This window comes from Equus quagga, chromosome 16 (assembly GCF_021613505.1).
Source record: "Equus quagga isolate Etosha38 chromosome 16, UCLA_HA_Equagga_1.0, whole genome shotgun sequence".
NCBI classification, from domain to species: domain Eukaryota; kingdom Metazoa; phylum Chordata; class Mammalia; order Perissodactyla; family Equidae; genus Equus; species Equus quagga.
Genome location: NC_060282.1, coordinates 922,889 through 945,869, shown reverse-complemented (window position 1 = coordinate 945,869; position 22,981 = coordinate 922,889). Strand labels below are relative to the sequence as shown.

The following is a 22,981-nucleotide window of genomic DNA, read 5'->3' as shown; positions in this document are numbered from 1 at the left end:
CTGCGTCCCGCTCCGTCCCGGGGGGGGCTCTGCGGAGCGCTGAGTGGGTGGCTGGTCAGTCCACTCCGAAGCCGTCTCTTATCTGGGGACGTGTCTTTGAACTCAGGTGCTGGACATCGCAGCGCCAGAAGGAGACGGGTGGGGGTGGGGTAGATCCCGCGGTCTTGGCAGCAGGAGCGCCCGGGCAATTGCACGCTGACCTGCGGGAGGGAGGGACGGAGCGGGACGCAGCGCACCGCACTGCCCTCGCCGGCGCTGCACCTGCCCTCATTGAAAAAAGTCGCCCTCCACTTGGTGCCGGCGGCACCCCAGTCGCCGCTCGCGTCGGACAGCTCTGGGGGTTCTCCCTGCGGTCTTCGGGGGAGGACGGGGCGTGGCAGAGGACCTGGGGCGGGACTGCGACGCCAGGGTCCCTTTCGCTTTCGCTTTGTTTTCTCCAACGGCGGCCGAGGCTCCGCGCCGGCGAGGAGAGGGCGGCTTCCCGGAAGCTGCCGACTGTGCCCGCGCCCGCGCCCCCAGGCTCGCGGGCACACCGCTTTCCCGGCTCCGCGCGCAGATTGCGCCACGTGGCCTTGACCCCTGTACTCCCTGCAGCTCCTGCGGACGCCTGGACAAGTCGACTCGCACGCTGGAAGTGAATGAGTTGCCGGGTCGCCCCGCGACCTGGAAGCCCCCCACGTCATGCAATCCCCGCCCGACTGGCCCCCGAAGCCCGGCGCCCTACGGCCCTCGCCCTTCCCGCACCCTGTGCTGGACATCCTCCACGGCCTAGCCTGCGCGCTGCTCTTCCCAGCCTACTGGATCCTGGACCAGCTGCTGGGCTTCTGGGCGCGGGCGACGCGCCGGAGTGGCCCGAGGTGGCTGAAAGCAGTGGCGGGCGTCGGTGCGTCTCTGCTGCTGCTGCCGCTGCTGCTGCTCGTCGGCCTGCCCCTGGCACTGCCGGGCTTCTTGCTTTGGCTGCTGCTGCAGGCCTGGCGCCGCCCCTTCTGTTACCAGCCCCCTCCGGAGTGCTGGACGCCCCCCACGCCCTGGCGACCCCCAGCTGAGCCCGCGCGCTGCTTCGGCTTCCTCAGCGCCAACCTGTGTCTGCTCCCCGACGGGCTGGCGCGCTTCAGCAACTTGCAGCACAGCCAGCGGCGGGCCGAGGCCTTGGGCGCCGTGCTGCTCGCCGGTCTGCGTTCCTCGCGCTATGGGGCTACTGGCTGCAGCTCGCCAGGGCCAGAGGCGCCGTCTGGGGTGCTGATAGCCGCGGTGCCGGCGGGTCTGGACTTCGTGTGCCTACAGGAGGTGTTCGATCTGCGCGCGGCGCGCAGACTGGTAAACTGCCTGGCGCCCAATCTGGGCCCGGTGCTGTACGACGTGGGCACGTTCGGCCTGCAGCCCGGGCCGCACCTTAAGCTGCTAGGCAGCGGGCTGCTGCTGGCCTCGCGCTACCCGCTGCTGCGCGCCGCCTTCTGGTGTTTCCCCCATGCGCGTCGCGAGGACGCGCTGGCCTCCAAGGGACTGCTTTCCGCACAGGTACCAGCCCACTGGCCGCCGCGCTCCCTGGCCGGGGAGGGGGCGGGGCGTGGGGTGGAAGCGGCGAGGGTTGCTGGGGCCGTCCGTGGTGTTGCAGGTACAACTGGGCATCCTAGATGGGCGACGCGTCGTGGGCTTCCTGCATTGCACGCACTTGCATGCGCCGAATGGTGAGCCTGGCAGCCGGGACCCACGGCAGGTGGGCAGGAAATCCCGCCTCTCTCTCCGCGGCAGCGGTTCCCAACCCTCGCCTGCACCTCCATTGCCCCTCTCCCCGTTTGTTCTGTACCCCAGGCTCCGCGAGCCCCTTGGAGGGCCTGGGTGGGCTCACAAATCAGGACCGGGCGGGGCCGGGGGAGGGCTGCGGCCGCGTATCCAGGATGCGGACTGGCACCCTGGGCTGACCCATCCTTGCCTCACCCTCTCCCCACCCCCAGAGGATGGGCCCTTGCGCTGTCAACAGCTCACGCTGCTGCTAGACTGGGCCGAGCAGTTTGAGGCCGAGAGCCGTCAGAGCGACGAAGCCGTGGCCTTCAGCGTGCTGCTGGGGGACCTGAACTTCGACAACTGCTCACCAGGTAAGCGGAGGCTGCGGCAGAGCGTGGCCGCGCGGCCTGGCCCCGCCCACCCAGCGCCGGTTTCCCTCCCCAGACCATGCGCAGGAGCAGAAGCACCAGCTCTTCAGCCGCTTTCAGGACCCCTGCCGGCTGGGCACGCGCCGGGAGCAGCCCTGGGCCGTGGGTACGGCACCGGGGTGGGGGATGGACATAGGGAGGGATCCACGGCCGAGGCTCCCGCTGATACTGCCCTCCCACGCCCTCACAGGAACTATACTGAACGCCTCCACGCTCTGCCACTCGGTGGCCTGCTCCCCGGAGATGCTGAGGAGGTGAGTGGCAACCTGGGGGCCAGACACCGCCTAGAACGAGAGTGCCCTAGCCTTGTGACACAGCCCCTCCTCAGGGCCCTGGAGCAGAAGGAAGGGCGCCGTCGCTACCTGGCAGGCCCTCCCAGCGGAAGCCACCGGGCTAAGCCCTGGAAGGGACGGCGCGTGGACTACATCACGTATCGGGGAGTGCCCGGAGGCCCTCTGAGCCCAGTAAGTGGCAGAACTCAGGGCGCCGGGTCAGCTGGCGCTGGGGCAACTCCTCAACCTGACTCCCACCCCCAGGAGGTGGAACAGGTGACATTCAGCACCGCCCTGGCAGGGCTCACAGACCACCTGGCCGTGGGACTTCGGCTCCGAGTTGCGATGTCTTCCTAAGGCAGGCACGATCGACAGGTGCGACGCCGGTGGAAAGACAAACAGGACGCAGAGCATGAGCCTGGCTGGTCGCCGCGGGAACAGGGCGACTTAAGGGATCTTTATTGTGTGGGCTCTCCTCACACAGCCTCCTGGGCTCTGCGGTACTCATAGACGCTGCCGCGCTCAGGGAAGGCTAGAGGCTGCGGGGGCGACCCGGGTGGTGGGGCGGGGTCCTCCGGGTCCCCGTAGCCCCCGCCGCCTGGTGTGTGGAGGCAGAATACGTCCTGTGGAGCAGAGGGCCAGGTTCAGCGCGGGCATGGCGCCCGCCCTTCCTCCCGCTACAGCCCCATCCCCCACCGAGGCAGCGCACCCAGGGCGGCAGGCCCGGACCACCGAGGCGCGGTGCGCAGCCCCCTGTTCTCCAGGAGCCAAATTAAACTCAGTCTCTGGTTATTTTTGCAACTCTGTTCACCCTCTGAGGGACAGGGGCCGCTGGGGGTGGGCGATGGGACGGGCCAGGCTGCAATCCTTACCCCGGGATACACGGACACCGACGTCTTCCCGCCCAGATTCACAGTCCGGCCGTCCTTGCGGATCAGCAGGTTTAGGCCACGGGCGCCGGGCTCACCCCCTGAGTAAAGAGGCGAGGTGCGGAGAGAAAAGGAAGGGAGAGACATGGGGGTTTGGGGGGGAGATGGGGCGGAGGGTGGGGAACAGACGCGGCCGGGATGGGGAAGAGAGACGGCAATGGGAGGGGAGGGGAGCCGCTCACCGCGGAGTCCGTAAGGCTGGAAGGCGCGGCGCTCGGTCAGCACAGACAGCAGCGCCTCCTCGCGAAAGAGCAGCTCCCGGACGACACCATCGCCACCCCGGAAGCGGCCGCGGCCCCCGGACCCCAGCCTCAGCTCGAAGCGGCGCAGGATGACCGGATACCTGCGCGGGCCAGGGGCTCAGAGCTGCCCGCCACGGTCGCGCCCCTGGCCCCCGTCCCCAGCCTGCCCACGCCCGCGCCGCTCACCTGCTCTCCAGGATCTCGGGGTCGGTGATGCGCGTGTTGGTCATGTGGCTGTGCACGCCGCTGCGCCCGTGCCAGCCGGGTCCCGCGCCTGCGCCGCCCGCCACCGTCTCGTAGTAGCCCATGTGGTCGTTGCCCAGGGTCACGTTGTTCATGCAGCCCTGGCAGGGGCAAGCAGCCGCTGCGCTCAACTGGAGGGCACTCGCTGCCTGCCAACCCCTGCCCGCGCCCCTCCCCCCACCCAGAGCGCGACGGAGCGGCGCCCACCCGCTCGCGCACCTGGGAGGCGGCGCAGGCCCCGAAGGCCCCCAGGATGACGTCCACCACGCGCTGCGACGTGAGCACGTTGCCGCCCACCACGGCTGCTTCAGGGGACGGGTCCAGGATGGAGCCTCTAGGAATCACGACGCGCACCGGCGCCAGGCAGCCCTATGGGGGCAGGGGCCCGCTCTCAGGGCAATTGGGAGACATACGTCCCCATTCCATCAGCGGCCCTAGGATCCGTCCATTATTGAGTGGTTGGGCTGGGGACCAGGGGCTGGGGTGGACCTACTGTTCTCGCACACAGCACACCCCTGCGCACCTGGTTGAGCGGGATGTCACGGCCCACCAGACAGCGCAGGCAGTAGATGAGGGCGGACAGCGTGATGGCCCGCGGTGCGTTGAGGTTGCCAAACACCTCGGGCCCGGTGCCGCTGAAGTCAAAGACGGCGCTGCCCTGCCCACCGCGAGGGGAGGGGAGAGGTCGTCACCAGCCAGGCGCACGCCCCTGACGCCCCAGGAGGCCTCACCCCGCAGCCTGACCTGACTCAGGTTGATCTGCACGCGGAGTCGGATGGGGGAACCGTCGTCCATGTGGTCCTCCGCAGACACCTCCAGGGGCAGCCCCCGGGCCTGCCGGGAGGTTCCAAAGGCCCGGAGCATGTCCCGCACAGCCAGCTCAGCGTTTGCCTGGGAGTGAGTATGTTCAGCGGCAGCCATGCTACCTTCCAGGTGGGCCAGGTGCCCCCCTCGCTCCCTGACCAGCTGTGTGGGGGCAAGCACAGAGCTGCTCCCGTCCTCCCGCCCCCCCTCCCAGGCCCACCTGAATATGGCCCATGTAGGCCTGCACCACGTCCAGGCTGTACTGCCCGATGAGCTCCCCCACCAGCTGGATGCCCTTCTGGTTGGCTGCCACCTGGGCACGGAGATCTGACAGGTTGTCATGCAGGTTCCGTGTCCCACTGCAGCCGGGAATCTTGCCTGGCGCCCGCAGGGCCTCAGTTACCGCTGGATGAACGGGGTCACCTTGAGCACTCTCCAAGCCCTGGGACCACCTGGTGCTCTGCTCCACACCGCTGCATCTCCACTGGGCACTGCAGGCCCCACAGGTTGGCCCTTCACTGGCTCTCCACAATTCTGCTGACTCCAGCACCCCCCAAATTCCCAGTCTCCCCCTATCTGCTGAACCTTCTTCTCACACCCCAGCCCCATGGGCACCCAGGGCTTTGCCTGTGACCTCACAGGAGCTGGAGATGCCTGGAAGGGGGGCCAGGAGATCTGTCTCTTACCAAACCCTCCTCCCTCCTTCATTCCTCCTGCCCTGCCTCCCCACCACCGGTCCCGCTCCCTCCTGCTTTTTCCAGGCCTCCCTCTCCTCTCCCAGGAGAAAAACCACTCCCTTGACCCTCCCCCACTCACACTGCCTCACACTATGGCCTCCCACTGGCTCCCACAGCCAGCTGCTTGGAAAGAGCATCAACCTGGCTGTCTGTGCCCACCCACCAACAGGTCTGGGACAAGGCCTCCATCCTATGGCAAGTAGAGTAGGTCCTGGCCCCAGGGACCACTCTCCACTTCAGGAAAGCCCCTCTCCTTAGTCTGGGTCATGGTTCTCTCTGAGGCTCCTTGGCCACTGGGTCTTCCGCCACGTGCCATGCGCCTGTACATGTCCCTCCCATGATCCCTGCCCCCTGCCCCCACCCCACATTGACCAAGGGAGCAGCCAAGCCTAGGTCACTCTATTTGTGTTCTCGGCACCCACAGTGCCTATGGCTCTGTTACCGCATGCTCCACCCTGCTCATGTCACCTCCTCTCACTCTGGGATGCCCCCTGGGCTCCCAGATCCCTGCAGCCTCAGACCAGCTCTGTATTTATGCTTCCCCTACCCCCAGGCTCCACCACAGCTTCTGTCCGACCTTCCCTGCAGCTGCCCTGTGCCCTCTCAGTGCCAGAGCCTCCATCCTCCAGCTGTCCAAACTTGACTCCTCGCCCTTGCCCCCAAATCCTGTCAAGTACCAACCTTGACCTCCAAACAACTGTCCCCAGTCCACCTTGCTGCCTAGCTTGAGGCTCAGCATCATCCAGGGTGCCTGCAGCTGCCTCACCCCACTCTCCTCGCCTGGCCTCCAGGCCACCCTCAGACCCCCTGTCCATTCTGCACACAAGCAGGGGGCTCTCATGGTGCATAGGCAGACCAGCGCGGTCCAGCTGAAGCCCTTCACAGCCGCCCTGTTGCCCCACCACCCAATCACTTGGGCCCAGGAGAGCTCTCCAAGAGCCTGCAACCCTTGGCCCCACTGTTTCTCTGCTGCCCTCAGACCAAGTGCAAACCCAGTACAGACCGTAAACACCACCAGCAGCTGCCCACCTTCAAATAGGCCGCTCCCTCTCCTGCACCCAGCCCCTTGGGTATCCTGGCCAACTCCCCACCCCAAAACCACTGAGGCCTTCCTGGGCCCAAGCAGAACTCATCTCAGCCACTCTGATCATCTCTTGAGAGATGATCTGCAACCTCCCTGTGGGGTCCCTGCCTGGCTCCCCCAGCCTCGAGGCAGGCCTGGGCCAATGGGCTGCGTCCCAGCGTCTGGCCCGGCCTAGCTGTAGGCAGTAGCCATGTCTACCAGCTCACTGAATCCACCCCCACCAGTCCCCAGCCCCACTCCCACTCCCACTCACCCTCCTCCTGGAAGACCCCCCCCTGGACGAGTTTAAAGGACAGAAAAACAGCGCCCTCCTGCTGCAGCGTGGTGGAGTGGGGGGGCATGGAGCCTGGTGTGATGCCCCCAATGTCTGCATGGTGCCCACGGCTGGCCACGTAGAACACAGGCCTCGTCTGACCCGGCCAAAACACCTAGGGGTGGAGAGCAACAGTCAGCTGGTCGGCTGCCCTGTGCCCCCAGGTACTCAGGCATCAGCTGGTCGGCCCGCCTCTTGGGTTCCCAGGCAGCATCCTCACCGGTGTGATGACAGTCAGGTCGGGCAGATGGCTGCCTCCTGCGCTGGGATGGTTGCTCAGCAGCACGTCACCAGGGTGGAGATCAGCCCCCAAGTGCTGGATCTGAAGCCAGAAAACAGGTAGAGTAGGGAGGGTGCAGGAAGGGGGCAGGGTAAGGAAGGCAGGGAGAGGGACCCAGCGAACCTGGAACTGCACCGTCTCCTGCATGGCGCCCAGGTGCACAGGGATGTGGGGGGCGTTGGAGACCAGCCCCCCATCGGGCCCGAAGAGGGCGCAGGAGAAGTCTAGGCGCTCCTTGATGTTGGTGGAGATGGCTGTGCGTTGCAGGATGCGGCCCATCTGCTCTGGGGACACAGAGTGACCAGGCGCTCGCTGGCCCCACCCCACCCACAGCACAACCCAGGATACGGACAGGCAGCACCTGCCACCTTCAAGGCCCCTGAGGCCCAGACCCAGGGCCCACTGGTAGCCATGGCCCATCTGGACACAGTGAGACCGTGGCCAGGCCAAGTCTTGCCTGTGTGAGGGGCACCCCCTTTGTCCCCACCCCTGCCTGGAGCCTCAGCAAGAACCTGGTGCCCCACATTAGCCCTCTGCCCTGCCTAGCACAGTAAGAACCTGGAGCCGAGGCACAGGCTTCGAGCCCCTCAGGAAGCCCCCGGCCTAACCCTGACAGATGGCTTCACTGTGCTGAGCCTGTTTCCTGTTCACAGACAGTTGGCAATCCCAGAGCACAGGGCTGCCAGTAGGAAGAAGGCACCACCCTGCCCAAGGCCAGCTGGTACAGCAGGGCTGCGCCATCCCAGGGCCAGGGCCACACTGCCCACCCTGTTGCCAGCAGGGACTCTGCTTCTGCCCCTTCCCCAGGGTCACACTTTCTCTGCACACCCCTGCCAGCCACACCACCTGTGCCTACCTCTGCCCAACATGCAGACCCCTCCACCCTACACCACAGCTGGGCTGTGGGGAAGGACAGTGGCAGCCACTCACCAGCAATGCTCATGAAGCGGTGCGAGAAGATGGACAGCTGAATGGGGTCAAGCTGGGCGCCCACTGTGCTGGGGGCCTCGGCCCCCACAGAGATCCGGATGTCCCCAGTCTCAGTGACCTCTGCCTGGCAGCCTGGTTCCACCAGGATGGTGCTGGGGCAGGGGTGCAGAGGGGATGGAGGGACCAGGCCAGAGCCCTGTTCGCAACCAGGGACCCCACACCCCCAGGCTGTGGGACACCCCAACCACGATGAGACCTCAGAGTTCTTCAGACTCCTGCATCCTTGGGCCTGAGAGCCCCCCACCAGGGCCCCACAGCTCACCCAGGCCCCAGCAGCTGTGGCCTCAGCCCTCACCCCCATGGTCCCACCCTGGTCAGGCCTTGGCCCACCTGTTGCTATCGATGACGAGGCAAGGCCCCTGAAGCTTGTGCCCATAGCCCAGCTCTCCCAACAGGTACACGGGGGTCTCCTGGTAGCCCCCCTCAAAGTAGCACTGGGTCATCTGAGGAGGGTGTGGGGGGGTTGAGGTTCCTAGGTCCAGCACCCTCCCTGGGTCTCTCCCTCCACACTTGTCCCCGTGTCCATTGTGGGTGTGGGTGGGTGGGCATAGAGAGGGCCACCAACCTTGTCTACCCGGGGAGGCCCAGTCTGGGCTTTGGTGGCATCCTCAAGACGGAGGCCGCTGCGGCCGGTGCCCCTCACTCGCACGTCGTCCACCACCACTGGCCGCTCGGGGATGATAAAGCCAAATTCCCTCATGTATCTGCATGCCCAAGGGCCCCGAGAGAGCCGTCAGGGAGAGGTGGCCAGGCCGCAGGCCACCCCCAGGGCTCCCAGATGCAGAATTTGCATACCTCTCCACAAAGGCTGCCCCGAAGTCACCAGCACGAGGGGAGCGGGCAGTGGCCGGATGCTGGTGGGCCGACACCATCAGAGCACAGTCCGTGCCCTGGTAGCGCAGGTGCAGGAAGCTCTCAGTGCTGATCTGGGACCTGTAGTGGGCAGGCGGGGCACTCACACAGGGCGCCCCGCAGGACCCGTCCTGCCTCCTGCAGCACTCGGAGCTCAGCCCTCGCTGACCACCACCCGAAGGGGCCCAGCACCATCTGGGAGGCCAGGAGGTAAACTCGCCCAGGGGGTGGCTGGGATGCTGCGAGCCCTCTGCCCAGCCCGGCCCACCCCTAGAGCCCCACCTGGGGAATCCCTGGGCCCGCAGGGCATCCACACACTGCTCCTCCAGGCGGCTCAGCCTCTGGTCCAGCTGCACAAAGGTCTCGGGCACATAGGGCAGGGAGCAGGGCTCCTGCGCCTCATGAACCACATCCGCCAGGGCCAGCCCCAGTGCTGACAGCAGCCCACTGTGTCTACAGGGACAGGGGCCACCTGACGATGAGGGTGAGGGCACCTCTCAAAGCCAGCCCCCACTCCAGGACATGTGCACGAGGCCTAGACACACCTGTGAATGTGCACCGTGTCCATGCCCAGAGCCCGGGCGATGGCACAAGCATGTTGCCCGCCAGCTCCTCCGAAGCAAGCCAGCACATGGGCCGAGGGGTCGTGTCCTCGTGCCTGGGGAGCCAGAAGGGGTCAGGAGCCTACCCTACCTTGTCTGGCCCCCCACCCCTCGCCCCTGTTGGGTTTCCTGAGTGGGAGGTGTGGGGTTGGGGGCAGGGCTGGAGGGCAGGGCAGGCATACCTGCGTGAGTGCGCGGATGGGCCGGCACATGGCCTCGTTGGCCACACGCACAAACCCCATGGCCACCTCCTCCAGGCTCAGCGGAGAAGCCGGGCAAGGCCCATTGGTCAGGAAGCTGTTGACTTCGACGGCCACAGCCTCCAGGGCCTTTCGGGAGGCCTCAGGGGACAGTGGCTGGTCCTCTCCCGGCCCAAAAATGCAGGGGAAGGAGGCAGGTAGCAGGCGACCCAGGACCAGATTAGCATCCGTCACTGTCACAGGGCCCCCTGGGAGGTGTGCACAGTGTGGAGGTTGTGGGCTGGAGGCAGCAGGCCAGGAGTGGGCAGTGGGGGCAGGAGTGAAGAGCCAGGGTGGGCCTGGGCAGCGTAGGAAGGGACCTGGCAGGGAAGATACCAGCTCTTACCTTTGCGGTAGCAGGCGGGCCCAGGGTGGGCTCCTGCTGACTCAGGCCCCACCACAAAGAGGCCAGACCTTGGGAGAGGAAGGACTGGAATTAGAGGTGGGTTGGGAGGGCTGGGGGTCCCTGCCCAGGTATGTGGGGGGGCTGACCTGAAAAAGAGGCGCGAGCCCCCACCAGCTGCCACTGTGTTAATGTCCAGCTGGGGGGCCTGGAGGGTGACACCGGCTGTGCTGGCCTCAAAGACATGCTCAAATTCCCCAGCGTAGCGGCTCACATCAGTGGACGTGCCTGGGGGGTTGGCAATGGGTAGTAAGGAGTCACCTCACAGACTAGATGTCCGGCACTGCCCAGCTCGGCAGCTGAGCCTCCCCCGGACCCCACCCTTCAGCCCTCATACCTCCCATGTCAAAGCCGATGACAGGCTGGCCGCCCTCCACCCTGTAGGTGGTGGCTGAATAGCCAACCACACCCCCAGCAGGGCCGGAGAGCACAGCGCGGGAGCCGCTGAAGGAGTCCATGGGCGCCAGGCCGCCATCGGAGCGCATGAACAGCACCTGCACATCCTGCGGGCAGGCGAGTGGGCAGTGAGGGGCTGGGCAGGCAGGGGGCCTCCCCTGCAGGGTGGGGGCACTGGGAGCGGACAGGCAGGGGGCCTCACCTTGAGCTGGCCCTGGAAGCCGCGACGGAAGCCCTGCACATAGCGCTGGATGGTGGGTGTGAGGTAGGCGTCGGCACAGGCCGTGTGCCCCCGAGGCACGATGCGCACCATGGGCATGGCCTCCGAGGACAGTGACACATGTGTGAAGCCCAGCTCCCGGGCCAGTGCGCCCACCTGCTGCTCATGCTGGGCCCACCTACAACAAGAACCCAGCAAGACTGCGCTTCACAGCCCCAGCCTACTGCCCTCCGCCCACCGCTCACAGCCCCCAGCCAGCCCACTTACGTGTAGGAGTGCATGAGCACCACGGCCAGGCTGCGGATGCCTCGGGACAGGAGCCCCTCCAGCTTCCCACGTAGGCCCCCTAGGTCTACGGGCTGCTGCACCTCCAGGAGGTCCCCCGTGCAGCCTGCAGGAAGTCCATCGGCAGGCTGTCAAAGGCCCATCAGGGCCTGCTGCCCCCTTACCCCAATACTGGAGGCATCTGCACCTTTGACGGGCGTCCCAGTGCCTGGCTCCCCGCGATACAGCACCACACGCTCGTCCACCTCCAGCACCTCTTCGTACAGCACCTCGGGCATGGGCACGGCCTGGGGGCAGGCAGAGGCTCAGAGGAGGCCAGGCCTGAGGGTCCTTGCTGGGGTCCTGCATGGGTGGGGCAGTGCAGGCGAGGGGATGTGTCCCAACAGGCCAGTCAACAGGCCCAGGAGACACAGTCAACTGGGAGGCCTAAGCAAGGCCCACCCAGGAGGAGGCTCTCTGTCCCCAGGCATCCGAGTCCAGCCAACTGCCCGGCCCACCACGAGAGCAGCTCCTTCCCAGGACTCAGCAGTGGGGGTGGAGATGGGAGTTGGGGGGTGGGGGAAGGCAGAGGTGAGAGTAGCCTCCCACTCCCCACCCTGAGTAGGCTGGCTTAGGCTGCCCCACACCTGAGGTCCAGAACGTGGCAGACAGGAACAGACAACATGTGACCACTCTGAGGACTGGGGGAACACAGTGTCCCCTACGAGTGCCCGGAACCTCCTCTCTACCTCTCAGCTGGTAGCCTTGGGCTGGCACTGAACCTGCCAAAGACCCTCCCCAAAGGGCCAGTGGACCCCTGGGAAAACGCGAGCTGCATGAGCTGCGGCCCGCTGGCAGGGAGGAGCTCACCAAGTCAAAGAGGTCCTCGCGGGCCTGGGTGCCCAGGTGCAGCAGGTCTCGGAAGCCACGTGTCACCAGCAATGCCACCCGCTCCCCTCGCCGCTCCAGTAGTGCATTGGTGGCCACTGTGGTGCCCATGCGGATACTGGCAATGCGACTGGTGTCCAGTGGCCGGTCCCTTGGCAACAGCACACCCCCCTCCTGGGAACCACGTGGTCAGCGTCAGGCCTCTGGCCCAGGGGTCCCTCCCCACCCCCGGATCTGCCCTGGTCACCTGCTCTAGGATTCGGCGGATGCCCTCAGTAGGTGCGTCCACATAGTTGGCAGGATCCTCCGAAAGCAGCTTCAAGACCCTCACGTGTCCCCCTGGACACTGAGCAAAGACGTCAGTGAAGGTGCCTCCACGGTCAATGGCAAAATGGAAGCGCCCCTCAGGGTTGCCCATGATGACAGGGTTGGAGTCCAGCAGTGACTCCTCAGCCTGCACTCCTGGAAGAACTGGACAGAGGCAGCCGGTCAGCGGAGGGCCTGGGGGTCCTCCACATTTGGGCAGCCCTGGGCAGAGCTAGGACGGGGAGAGGATGGGGGGTTCCAGGTTCAGAACGGACCCTGGGCAGAGCGAGAGCTTCAGGACTCGCTCAGAGGGCAGCCTGAGGCGGGGCCAGAGCTGGGGAAATCAGGGCGCCGAGCGCCCCACTACCCAGTTCTCAGTGTGCCGCTTTGGAGCGGAAACCCAGAACCTGGAGCAGGCCTTTCAGAGGTGGAGGCGCCACGGAAGCCCTCAGGCTGGGGGATCCGAACTCTGCTCGCACGAAGAGGCACGGGGGCTGGGCGGCAGGTGAGGGGATTGCCACTTCGCAACCGCTCGACCTTCGCTGCCGGGGGCGCTTGGGACAAGGGGACGGGGCGGAGCCTGAGCAACGGCGGGGCGGGGCGGCGGCCGGGGGTCGGGGAGGAGCGCGCGGTGGGGGGAGTGGAGGCCGCTGGCCCCGGGGACCCGAGGCAGGGGTCCGCGTGCAGGGCCCACCTGGCCGGTCAGCTCCGGGTCGCTCGCCGTCTGTTCGGGCTGCTCTCCCTCCGGGCCCTGCCCGCGCCCGCCCCCAGCCCGGAAGCGGGGCCCGCCCCCCGCACGACCGGTCCCGGCGCGCCGGGCCGTCCCGGTTGCGTCAGGCTCTACCAGCCCGGAGCCGCCTCCTCCCTCCGCCCCACGCCACCCCGAAGACAGCCTGGGGGGGGGCCGGGCCGGGCCGGGGGCGTGGGCGGCGGGCGTTCCCAGCCGGAGCCGGGCGGGCGGCGCTGTGCTGGTGCAGCCCCGGCTGCTGGCATTTGGGGTCTGCCGGCCGCCAGGCCCTGCGCCGGCCCAGAGCTCGCCGAGCGATGCCCCGAGGCAGGGGGAACAGGCTGCCCCCAAAGAAACAGTAGCCCAGACAAGCTCGGACTGTGCCCTGGCGCGGGGCGGGCTGGAACGGAGGGGCCGGGCGAGCGGGGCTTCTGGAGCGCGCGCCCCGCAGAACCCCTCACTCCCTGCGTGCGCGCCGGCGCCGTGGGCAGGGCCCCTCCACACCACCCACCCTGGGGCCAACCCCGCAGCAGCCAGCCGAGGCTCTGAGGGGCAGGACCCTCGTGACACTGGGCTGATGTCCCCAGAGGTCGCGGCCAGTCCCGTGATGATGCGGCGGATAGCTGTCCCTCCCCCGCCTGTTTTCCCCATCTGAGGAAAGCTGCCTGTGTGCCCGCGCAGGCTGGGGTGGGTGCGAGCTGTGAGAAGCCTGGAGCAGGCCTTTCCGAGCTCTGAGAGAGAACGGTGGGGAATGGGGTGTGAAGGGGGCTTCATCTAATGTGCCAGACCAGAAAGGCAGACAGGCAGGAGCACCACCTATGCGCTGGGACCCCACACACACCCCAGGCTTCCTCACTCGCCATGAGCCTTTCCGGCCCTGGAAGCCTGCTTGATCCTGAGATGCCCGCAGGAGGTGGGCTGTGTCACGGGAGTGCAGGCTGCGACAAGGTTCCCCACTGACTGGCGGCCTCCGGCAGCCTCCAGCCTCCTCCTCGGGCCAGCAGGGCCAAAGTGCCCGGTAGCTGGGCCGTGCCACGGGAGTGCCACCTGCTGGGCTCTGGCTGAGAACGCCCACCGCCCCCGCCCCTGGCCCCGATCAGTCCCCTGGCGGTCTTTGGGGTGGCTGGTGGTGGACAGAGAAGGCAGCTCCCTGCAGGTCGAGCCTGTCACAACCGGGGATTAAAGGGCAGATGGGGAATGAAAGGAGATGCGGGTTTGAAGGAACTGGACCAAGCACCTGACTCAGGTCACCACAAGAAAGACAGACATGAGATCTGATGGCTCGAACAGTGCCAGGTTCCGTGAGCTTGACTACCCCCTCACACCCTCTCACTTTGGCCCATGGTCTCCTCCACCAGCCCAGACTCCAGCTGGTGTCTTCCCTCCTCCAGCCCTGCTTGGGCTGAGCATGGTAGACTCCAGCTCCCTAGCACACAGGGATCAGCCCTGGGATCAGGCATATGGGACCCACATCCCCGAGGATGGGCTGTCACCATGTCCAGATGGCCACCTATCCTGTGGCAGGTGCTTGCCATGGTACTGCCTCCAGACCCCTAGCCCATCTACCCCCCCCACCACCCTCCCCATCCCTCACGTCCAGCCAGGCCCCTAGACAATCACTGTAGCCAGGAAGCGGCAGCCTTACCTCCACCTGCTCTGAGCAAACCATGAGATGCTGATCAGTGACCCCACTTCAGCCCAGGGCCCCCATCCCGCAGGCCTCATGGCAACTATGCTGCAACCAGCCCCTCGGCAACATGGCCTCTCCAGCCTGACGCTCAGCTGAAGATCCATCCAGAAAGACTTCCACAACCCCGCCTGCACCCACCCCCACCTGCCATCCTGTACTGGGCCTAGGGCCCTGTGCTCCCGGCCAAGCCCACCTCCCCCCACCCCCACCCCAAGCCTTTTCACTGCCCACAGGCATCACCCTGCCCCCTGCCTGTTTTCACCCCCCAGCTAGTGACCATCAACTCACAATCGCATCTCCCAAAGGCCCTGTCCCCACGCCCCTCCAGGAGCAGCCTGGGCTGCTCTGCCCTCAGGGTGCCACCTTCCACCTCCAGTCACCCCTGGGCTCTCTTGACCCCCCTCCACTGAAATTGCTTCAAGCAAGACCAACGAAGTCCCACCCAGCTGACCCCGTGCCTGCTCCTCTGGCCGCTGCACACGTCTGCCCACTCCTCAGTCCGTCTCTGGGAAGCACCTTCTGCTTTGGGCTCCTGACCCGCCTCCCCACCTCCCTCCTGCCAACCTCCTTCACTGCATCTCCCTGAATGATGTGTGTCCCGAGGGCTTCCCCTCGGCTCTGGACTAAATGTGTCTCCCCAAAACTCATGTGTTGAAGCCTCACCCCCAGTGTGATGGTGTTAGGAGGTGGGGCCTTTGGGAGGTGACTAGGTCATGAGGGTGGGGCCCTGTGATGGGATTAGTGCCCTTATAAGAAGAGATCTGAGAGCTCGCCCCCTCCCTCCCTCCCTCTCTCTGCGCCATGTGAAGACACTGCAGGAAAGTGGCCATCTGTAAACCAGGAAGAGAGCCCTCCCCCAAGAACCATGCCGGCACCCTGACCTCAGACTTCCAGCCTCCAGAACTGTGAGAAATAAATGTTTGTTGTTTAAGCCGCCCAGCCTGTGGTGTCTTGTTATAGTGGCCCAAACTGTCTAAGACACCATCTCTAGTTACTCTCTCCCCTTGGTAATGTCCACAGTCCCTCAGAAGCAGGAACAGAACACAGCTCCAGGCCTGACGTGACCCCAAGCATCCACCTGCCCACACGTGCCTCCCCTTGGCTCTGCATGGCCACAGACATCCCCAAACATGGTGCCTGTTCCCATGAGGCCTGGGGTCACCTCCCAGCCTGCCCATTCCAGGGGCAGCTCCCCACTGGCAGCGCTCCAGCCAAACCCTATGAGCTGCCCTTGAGTCCCTCTTTCTCACGCCTGATGAAAATAAGAACAGTAAGAAGTTTTCACATTTTGAGGTATGTGGGGAAGCCATCCTGGTCTAACCCTGATTCGGCCTAAATCGCGTATTTGCATTTAAATATATGTATTTGTATTGTTACGTCAGGTATTTTACGTAAAGGAGGAGCTGTAAGTGCCCCTAGCTGTACGTGTGACCCTTTTCTCCTAAAGACAGTCAGTCAGCGCTCCTATAGTTTTCATTTTGGGGCAAAGCAAGAAGTAAATGCTTTAGATCTGTTAAATATATAAATAAAGTGAATAAAGTTTAGTGTTCTGCATGGTAGCATTTGCTAACGAACATAAAAATAGAATGAAAATTGTTTTTCCCAGAGCAGCCTGACTTACAGCCCGCCAAACACGCATCGTACAAACATTCTCCCAAAACAAAGAAGGCCATCGGCAAAGACGGGGATGAACGGCTCCCTCTCTCTGATGCTGATAACAGGACTTGTTTGAAGATAAGCTTTTCTTCCCAGAGAACCAAGGTCACGTTGACCTGCTGCGTACGTGCTCAACTGCAACAAAACATCTCCTTGGGACTTTGGGGGGAAAAAAATGTATTCTTATCATGCTTGATGTATGTCCTTTGTTCTGAAATGGGATATAGCCACGCTGTGAACCACGCTTCCCTGGCGTGCTTTCTTCCCTGTGGAAGGGGGCACTTCCAGGCTGGTCCTCACATTAGCTCGATAAATATCATTCCATCCTTCTTGTCTATAGATTGGTTATTGATTATTTGCATCAACACACCCCAAACCCAACCTTCCGGAAGACCTGTTGTTACTTCAACCTTCAAAATGTACATGCAGAGCCCAACCACTCCTTACTCCTCTGCCCTGGCCAAGCCTGTCACTTCCCACCAGGAGAGGGACCGTGCCCCCAACCCCTATCAGTCAGGGAGCCTGGAGGGCACAGGCCTAAGGGACAAAGCCTGCCCTCAGGCCCCGTCTGACCTGTCAGGCCCTCCTGGTCCTTGCCTGCCCTCCACTTCAGCAACGCTGGCCTCAGCACGGGGCCTCAACACACCTAACTCACTGCCACTCAGGGCCTGGAAAGCTCCACCCCAGCCTCGCGGCCCCTCACTTCCGTCCAGCTCTGCTCTGATGTCGCTTTCTCAGAGAGGTCACCTTCTCTGAACTGCACCTCCTCAAAGAGCCCCCCAGCTTAGCCCCTCACCCCTCACTTTGCTCTGTACCCTCCATAGTACCTGCCAGCACCTGACAAGTCACAGCTCTGGGAGAGCAGGAGTTTCCCCACTCTTCAGCGTCTCGGCACAAGCCGAACCAGAGAAGCCCTGTGGGCCCCTGAGAAGAGCCCCCGGGGGCCCTGGCTCTGCTCACCTCTGTCAGCATCCTTGAACTTGATAGTCCTGCGCCGGGACGGCCGGGGGCTGGCGGCCACCTCAGCCAGGAGCCCGGAGCTGCAGAAGCCCAGGCTGCTGCCCCGGTTCCTGAGCACCAGCTTCAGCTCCTGGTTCTCCTGGATGAGCTGCACGAGCCGCCGCAGCTCTTCATTCTCCTGCGCCAGCCGCTGGATCTCCTGACGCAGGCCCTCGTAGCTGCTGAGGAGGGACATGCCCAGCAGCGGCAGGCTGCAGCTGCCAACAGTCGGCAGGCGGGCTGGCCAGGGACAGCGGACCCCATCATTGTGAGGTCAGCAGCCGCCCTGCCCCCACGCCTCGGCTGCATTCCGGGGCTTCAGAGCCGGGACCAGCAGTTCTGACCCACGGGAACAGGGTGCACCTGATCTCTGACCTCTGGCCACCAGCTGCACTGTCCCCACCTGCCCAAGCCAGTACTGTCTCTGAGGCAATTGGCCAGCACAGCCTCTGAAGGGGTCAGAGGGTGGATGTTCGAGTTGCCCTGAGGGAGGGGGCACAGGGCCCAGCGGCAGCAGGAACCAGACAGTAGAGCCTGGGGGGGGTCGGTCAGAGCCCCGGGACATGAGTTGAGCCTATGAGTGCACTAGGTTGGGGCTGGAGGCAAAGAGAGGGACCAGACAGCACTGGGCCTGTTGTGGGAGTGGCGGGGAGTGGCACTGTCCCATGGAGGAAAGGCACCTTGGACAAGGCAACACATTCAGGGCTGCGACCTCAGGGAAGGGGGTGAAGTGGACAGCAAGGAGGCCCCAAGAGAGGTCTGCAGGCAGCAGATTCCTGGGGGCAGGGGAGCCCCCCCAAGAGTGACAATCAGGTTTTCATTTCAGAACATGGGAAGGACTCTCTTCCTGTAATGAGCAGCTCTGGACAGGGGCCATCGTTTGTGTCCTTTTCTTCCACTCTGATCAGCATTTCTTTCCTCTTTGATGGTCTGCTTCGTGCAGTTCCCACTTGTCAACTGGCAGGTTCTCCTAGATGGCATGTCCCTCCCCACTGCTTCCGTGTGGCATGGGGAACCTCTGCAGGAGTTCTCACCAGTGCTGACTGGGGCAGGGGACACCTCCCCTCTGAAAGCAGTGTTCCAGGAGACGGGGTGGCAACTGCACTTAATCTCAATGGAAATGAGAACAATTTTGATAGTTCCTATAACTGGGAAATAATCCCAATTCTAAGGATACAGAGTAGAGTCTCTCTGACAGGACTGGAGCTCTTACCCAAAAGAATGACAGGTTCAGGGCAGCCAGCCTCCAACTCAGACATTCTCTGGAAGCCAGAGGGTGGGCTGTGGTAGGCAGAATTCTAAGAAAGCCCCCAAGGTTTCCTGCCCTGGTGGACACACCCCGCATAATCCCAGGACTGTAAATAGAATGGATTTTACTCCCATGATTAGGTAATGTTCTCCGACAGCTGAGGTATAAAGGGAGATTATCCTGGGTGAGCCTGACTTAGTTAGGTGAGCCCTTAAAAGGATGGTCTCTTCCTGGTGGAAGACGCAAAGCATGAAAGCAATTCCATGTACGGGAGATTCTCCATTGCTGGAGGGGGCCATGTGGCAAGGAATGTGGGTGGTCCCTAGGAGCTGACATATCATAGTCAAAATATTGACAGACAAAGAGAAACCTCAAAAGTTACAAGATAAAAATGACTCATCACACATAAGAAAACCCAGTAAGATCAACACCTAACTTTGTTTCATCAGAAACAGTGGAGGCCAGGACACAACGGGATGACATGCCCAACATCATTAAAAAACTCAGGCAGGGCTGGCTGGTGGCGTAGTGCTTAAGTTGACGCTCCACTGCAGCGGCCTGGGGTTCACAGGTCACTTATGCACCGCTCATCAAGCCATGCTGTGGTGGCATCCCACGTACAAAAAAATAGAGAGAGATTGCCACAGATGTTAGCTCAGCAACAATCTTCAAAACAACAGATTGGCAACAGATGTTAGCTCAGGGCCAGTCTCCCTCACAAAAAAAAAAAAAAAAAAAAAAAAACCTCAGGCAGGAAGTCTATATTCTGGAAAATTATCTTTTGGTAATTAAGGTGAAATAAAGACAATCCAAGATAAAGACAGAGAATTTGTTGCTAGCAGATCTCCAGGTTACAAGAAATACTAAAGAAAGTTCATCAAGCTGAAAGGTAGTCACATCAGATAGTCATTCAAGTCAATTTCCCAATGCAGCTACCCTGTGCCCAGACTTCTGACTTATAGGCTGTGAGTTAACAAACTGATGTAGTTTAAGCCGCCATGTTTGTGGGAACTTGTTACACAGCAATAGAAGATGAGTGCAGCCTCCTGTGTTGAAGGAAACCCAGGACCTGGTCATAAAAGCAGAGGCAGTGCCTTGAGACCCAGCCTGGGATCTTTGAGTGGAGACACTCGAATCTTGCACCCCCAAACTCCCATGAGCCCTCCTTCCTGGCAGAAGCAGCCCCATCTCCCTCGCTGGAGGAGCCTGGCATTCAAGGGGCATTCATCTGGGGCATTCAAGGCCGCCCACAACTGCGGCCGCCCTCCCCTCGAGAGCTCGGGTCCAGTCTCATCCCTTGGAATCCGAGCCGGCCTCGAGCCTTACTTTGACCAGAATAATGCAGCAGAAGCGAGAGCGTGCCTGTGCCAAGACTTGATCTTGAGGGGCCTGGTGGGGCAGGACTTCTAGGAGGGCTGGATGACCCTCTCACGCTGGATATTGACCAAAGGACACACAGCAGTCATTCGAGGAGGTCTACGAAGCCTTGATAAGGACAGCAGGAATCTGTGACATTTGGGCCAGAACTTGCTCCCTCCCAACCCAGCTCCAGGTCATGAGAGCTCTGCTCCGAGAGGGTGCGGCCGAGAACATGGGGCTCCCTGTCCCCCAGCTCCCGGTTGTAGGCGGAGTTTCCACACTGGGAAGGACGAGCTGAGAGGATAAGGTCTACCGTCCCCTGCAGCACCTACTTGTGGATCAGAGGTATCACTCTGGGTGAAGCAGGCTTCCTCCCCACCCCCAGCCCCCTCAGACCCTGCCCAGAACGAGAGGCGAGACAGAAGCACTAGCAGCTCCACGGAGGCTGAGCGCACTGACTTTCTTTGGACATCGAGTGTGACATTGTGGAAGACAATGGAGATCTTAGTGGTGAGAAATTATAAAAAAGCTAATGGCACAATGAAACTAATAGCAACACATGAAAAGGCAGCCAGCCAGGCGTTTAACAAGGAGAACCAGGGAAACAGACAGCTAAGGTGGACCCTGTTCAGATTGCAACTGTCCCCCGGAGTCCAGAGGCTGTGGACAGGCACCAGGCTGCGCCCACTCGGGGGCTACGGCTCCCTGGGGTGTCGGCTTCCTGCAGCTGCTCTAACAAATTACCACAAACCTGAAGACTTAGAACAACGGAAGTTTATTCTCTTACAGCTCTGGACACGCAAGCTGTCTTACGGGGCTAAAATCAAGGTGTTAGCAGGAGTGCTTCCTCCTGGGGTTTCCAGGGGAGAATTCATCCCTTGCCTCGTCCAACGTCCAGCACTCCTTGGCTTCTGGCTGCATCACTCCAGTCTCTGCCTCCGTGGTCACCTCACCTTCTCTTCTGTAACCAAATCTCTCTCTGCTTCCACCTTAAAAGGATTACATATAGGGCTCGCCTGGGTAATCCAGAACAATCTCCCAGTCTCCAGATTCTTCATCACACACGCAAAGTCCCTTCTGCCCTATACGGTAACGTTCTCAGCCTTTGGGGATTAGGACCTGGACACCTTTGGCAGGTGTTCTCCAGCCTGTGAGACTGGTGGACACGGGGCAGACCTGAAAGCATTCTCCATCAATTGATCCGTCAGGGAAGGACGGTGCCTCACTGGCTCGGAGAGCGTAAGTACAGCCTTTGCCCAATCAGTGCTGAAGCCTAAGCTGTGCTGACTCAGATGTGACTTCTAGGAATCCAGGCTGAAGCGTAAGAGCTAGGGGGTACTGAGCAGCGACATCAGGAGCCACACAATGTTGGGGAATAGACCTCACAGAACTGGTCCAGACCAGCTCCTAGACTAACAAACTAACAGATCAGCAAGAGCAACAAGCCCAAGGTGGGACTGGCTAATCACAACCCAGAGTCGCTACAAGAGGTCATCTAGAATGCCAAGTTTTCAACAAAAAATTATGAGACATGCAAAGACACAGGATAGTGTGACAGCTGCACAGGAGAGGTAGGCTACACCATCCGCCTTCGAAGGGGCCCAGATTTGGGACTTAGCAGACAAAGACATCAAAGCTTTGCTTATGCAAGGCCCATGAACAGAGTGGTTGTGGTGGGTCTGCATGGGTCCCCCTGCCACTGCTGCACCCAGCCTGTGGCAGCAGACACCCGTGACCTCAGATCCCTGCCGCCTGGTGTGGGCAGTGACTTGTGCTTCCCTGAGCTGAACCCTGTTCTGGACACAGCTTTGCCCTCCCTGCCTGGAGTTCCTCTCAGCACCTCCACCCCAGACTTGCCAAATACCTTCCTTCCTGTTGGACATGCGGCACACCGAGGACCCATCTTAGAGCTGATGAACTGTGGCAGTGAGCTCACGCCCCTGGGGCTCTCTGGTCTTCCCAAGTTCCCTGTCAGCCTAATAGAACGGTGACACCATCTGGTGAAGGCCCTCCCACGTGCCAGTCCCCTGGAGGCCCCTCTCGGGGTGGGACGCTGCTGAGATGTGCCGCTACCACCCTAGCGGGTTGGGGCTCCGGGGACAGGTTCACTGTGAAGTCACAAGGCGCAGCTCAGGCCTCTCATTGACACAACCCCTTCCAGGGCAGGACCCTGACAAAGTGTTCATATGGTTGCATATTTTGTAAAATTTGCAAATGTGAAATAATTTAATCACAATCAGTTAAGGCTTTCTCTTCCCATTGCAACCAGCTTTCGGTCACTTCCTCCCCTGCTGCCTGGAGCTGGAGGGGGCGCTGTGGGGTTCACTCCGGGAGGTTGAGTTGGGGGCACATTTGGTTTGAGTTTCGCAGGGACAGTCACTTCCTGGTAGAGTTAAGCTACTGCTGTCATTCTGGTATAGAAGGGGCTTCCAGGAACACAGCCCCCTCCCTCTGTGCTGCATGTCATGACACGTCAGGCTGATGGAATTGGCTAATGAGTGGTGTCCACTCAAAAAATATCTAAGTCGCAAACAAGAACACCCAAAAGGCCCCGAAATCTTACGGCTCACATGTAAAAGAAATTTGATAGAAGTTTCCTCAAATTAACAATTCTAAACATTTATACAATATTACCCAAAGGAGCTGTTACTGAAAGCAACTTTTCCAAGCTATAAATAAAAATAAACTTTGATCAAACACATCAGAGGACACACCGAATTGTGTTCTTTCTCTATGTAGATGGTGACATCATAAAAGTGTTGTCGTCTCAAGAGGCCATCAGAGTATGCACCCAAAAAGCTTAAGAGAAGCAAGTTAGGCGAACATGTCAGAAGTTAATTCACAACACTATGTTGGTTTTCTGTTTTCTGTTTGTGATATCGGTCAATTTTAAAAATTTGTGTTACATGTTGGATTTCTTTTCTCTATTCAGTTAATTTTGGATACATTCTTTGTCTTCTCTTTCTTAAAGAGGGCCCTCTGTGAAGAGTTAACCCAGCTGGCCTGAGACTGCTCTCCGTCAGAGGCATGCTTGCAAGTCGGCTGGTGTCTGGGCACGTAGATTTCCGGAGGATTGCTCCCATC

The 22,981-nt window shown here is 61.8% G+C and overlaps 2 protein-coding genes across 14 annotated transcripts; one reads left to right on the top strand and one right to left on the bottom strand.

The window, feature by feature from the left end:
- The first annotated feature begins 26 nt into the window (after positions 1-26).
- On the top strand, positions 27-2,876 carry LOC124228122 (sphingomyelin phosphodiesterase 5-like). 8 transcript variants are annotated; one of them, XM_046642425.1, is made up of 7 exons: positions 27-1,518; positions 1,616-1,688; positions 1,956-2,096; positions 2,170-2,259; positions 2,344-2,407; positions 2,482-2,617; positions 2,690-2,828. In XM_046642425.1, the coding sequence occupies exons 1-7, from the start codon at positions 682-684 to the stop codon at positions 2,780-2,782; spliced, it is 1,434 nt and encodes a 477-aa protein (XP_046498381.1). In that variant the 5' UTR covers positions 27-681; the 3' UTR covers positions 2,783-2,828. The 8 variants fall into 8 exon arrangements, 7 of the variants coding, with proteins under 7 accessions (XP_046498381.1, XP_046498380.1, XP_046498379.1 ...); XM_046642424.1 differs by having other exon boundaries at positions 2,482-2,782; XR_006885639.1 differs by having other exon boundaries at positions 1,956-2,407; positions 2,727-2,867.
- Positions 2,840-13,044, bottom strand: OPLAH (5-oxoprolinase, ATP-hydrolysing). Of its 6 annotated transcripts, none has more exons than XM_046642413.1 (27): positions 12,912-13,042; positions 12,159-12,382; positions 11,894-12,085; positions 11,232-11,331; positions 11,027-11,150; positions 10,742-10,937; positions 10,481-10,646; positions 10,233-10,371; positions 10,087-10,154; positions 9,684-9,949; positions 9,445-9,557; positions 9,182-9,352; positions 8,843-8,980; positions 8,613-8,751; positions 8,378-8,490; positions 7,988-8,139; positions 7,181-7,341; positions 6,998-7,099; positions 6,718-6,892; positions 4,864-5,048; positions 4,584-4,730; positions 4,363-4,497; positions 4,059-4,208; positions 3,783-3,940; positions 3,537-3,697; positions 3,298-3,395; positions 2,840-3,048 (listed from the first exon to the last, which is right to left on the bottom strand). In XM_046642413.1, the coding sequence occupies exons 2-27, from the start codon at positions 12,327-12,329 to the stop codon at positions 2,902-2,904; spliced, it is 3,867 nt and encodes a 1,288-aa protein (XP_046498369.1). In that variant the 5' UTR covers positions 12,330-12,382; positions 12,912-13,042; the 3' UTR covers positions 2,840-2,901. The 6 variants fall into 6 exon arrangements, with proteins under 6 accessions (XP_046498369.1, XP_046498371.1, XP_046498370.1 ...); XM_046642415.1 differs by having other exon boundaries at positions 12,159-12,373; positions 12,912-12,973; XM_046642414.1 differs by lacking the exon at positions 12,912-13,042 and adding an exon at positions 12,493-12,873.
- Positions 13,045-22,981: the final 9,937 nt, after the last annotated feature.

Coding starts and splice junctions, on each gene's coding strand:
- LOC124228122 (XM_046642419.1), top strand. CDS start 682: ATGCAATCCCCGCCCGACTGGCCCCCGAAGCCCGGCGCCCTACGGCCC. Junction 1,519..1,615: donor AGGGACTGCTTTCCGCACAG/GTACCAGCCCAC, acceptor GTGGTGTTGCAG/GTACAACTGGGCATCCTAGA. Junction 1,689..1,955: donor GCACTTGCATGCGCCGAATG/GTGAGCCTGGCA, acceptor CCCCACCCCCAG/AGGATGGGCCCTTGCGCTGT.
- OPLAH (XM_046642413.1), bottom strand. CDS start 12,329: ATGGGCAACCCTGAGGGGCGCTTCCATTTTGCCATTGACCGTGGAGGC. Junction 8,981..9,181: donor CGGGCCCAGGGATTCCCCAG/GTGGGGCTCTAG, acceptor TGCCCACTACAG/GTCCCAGATCAGCACTGAGA. Junction 4,498..4,583: donor TGCAGATCAACCTGAGTCAG/GTCAGGCTGCGG, acceptor CGCGGTGGGCAG/GGCAGCGCCGTCTTTGACTT.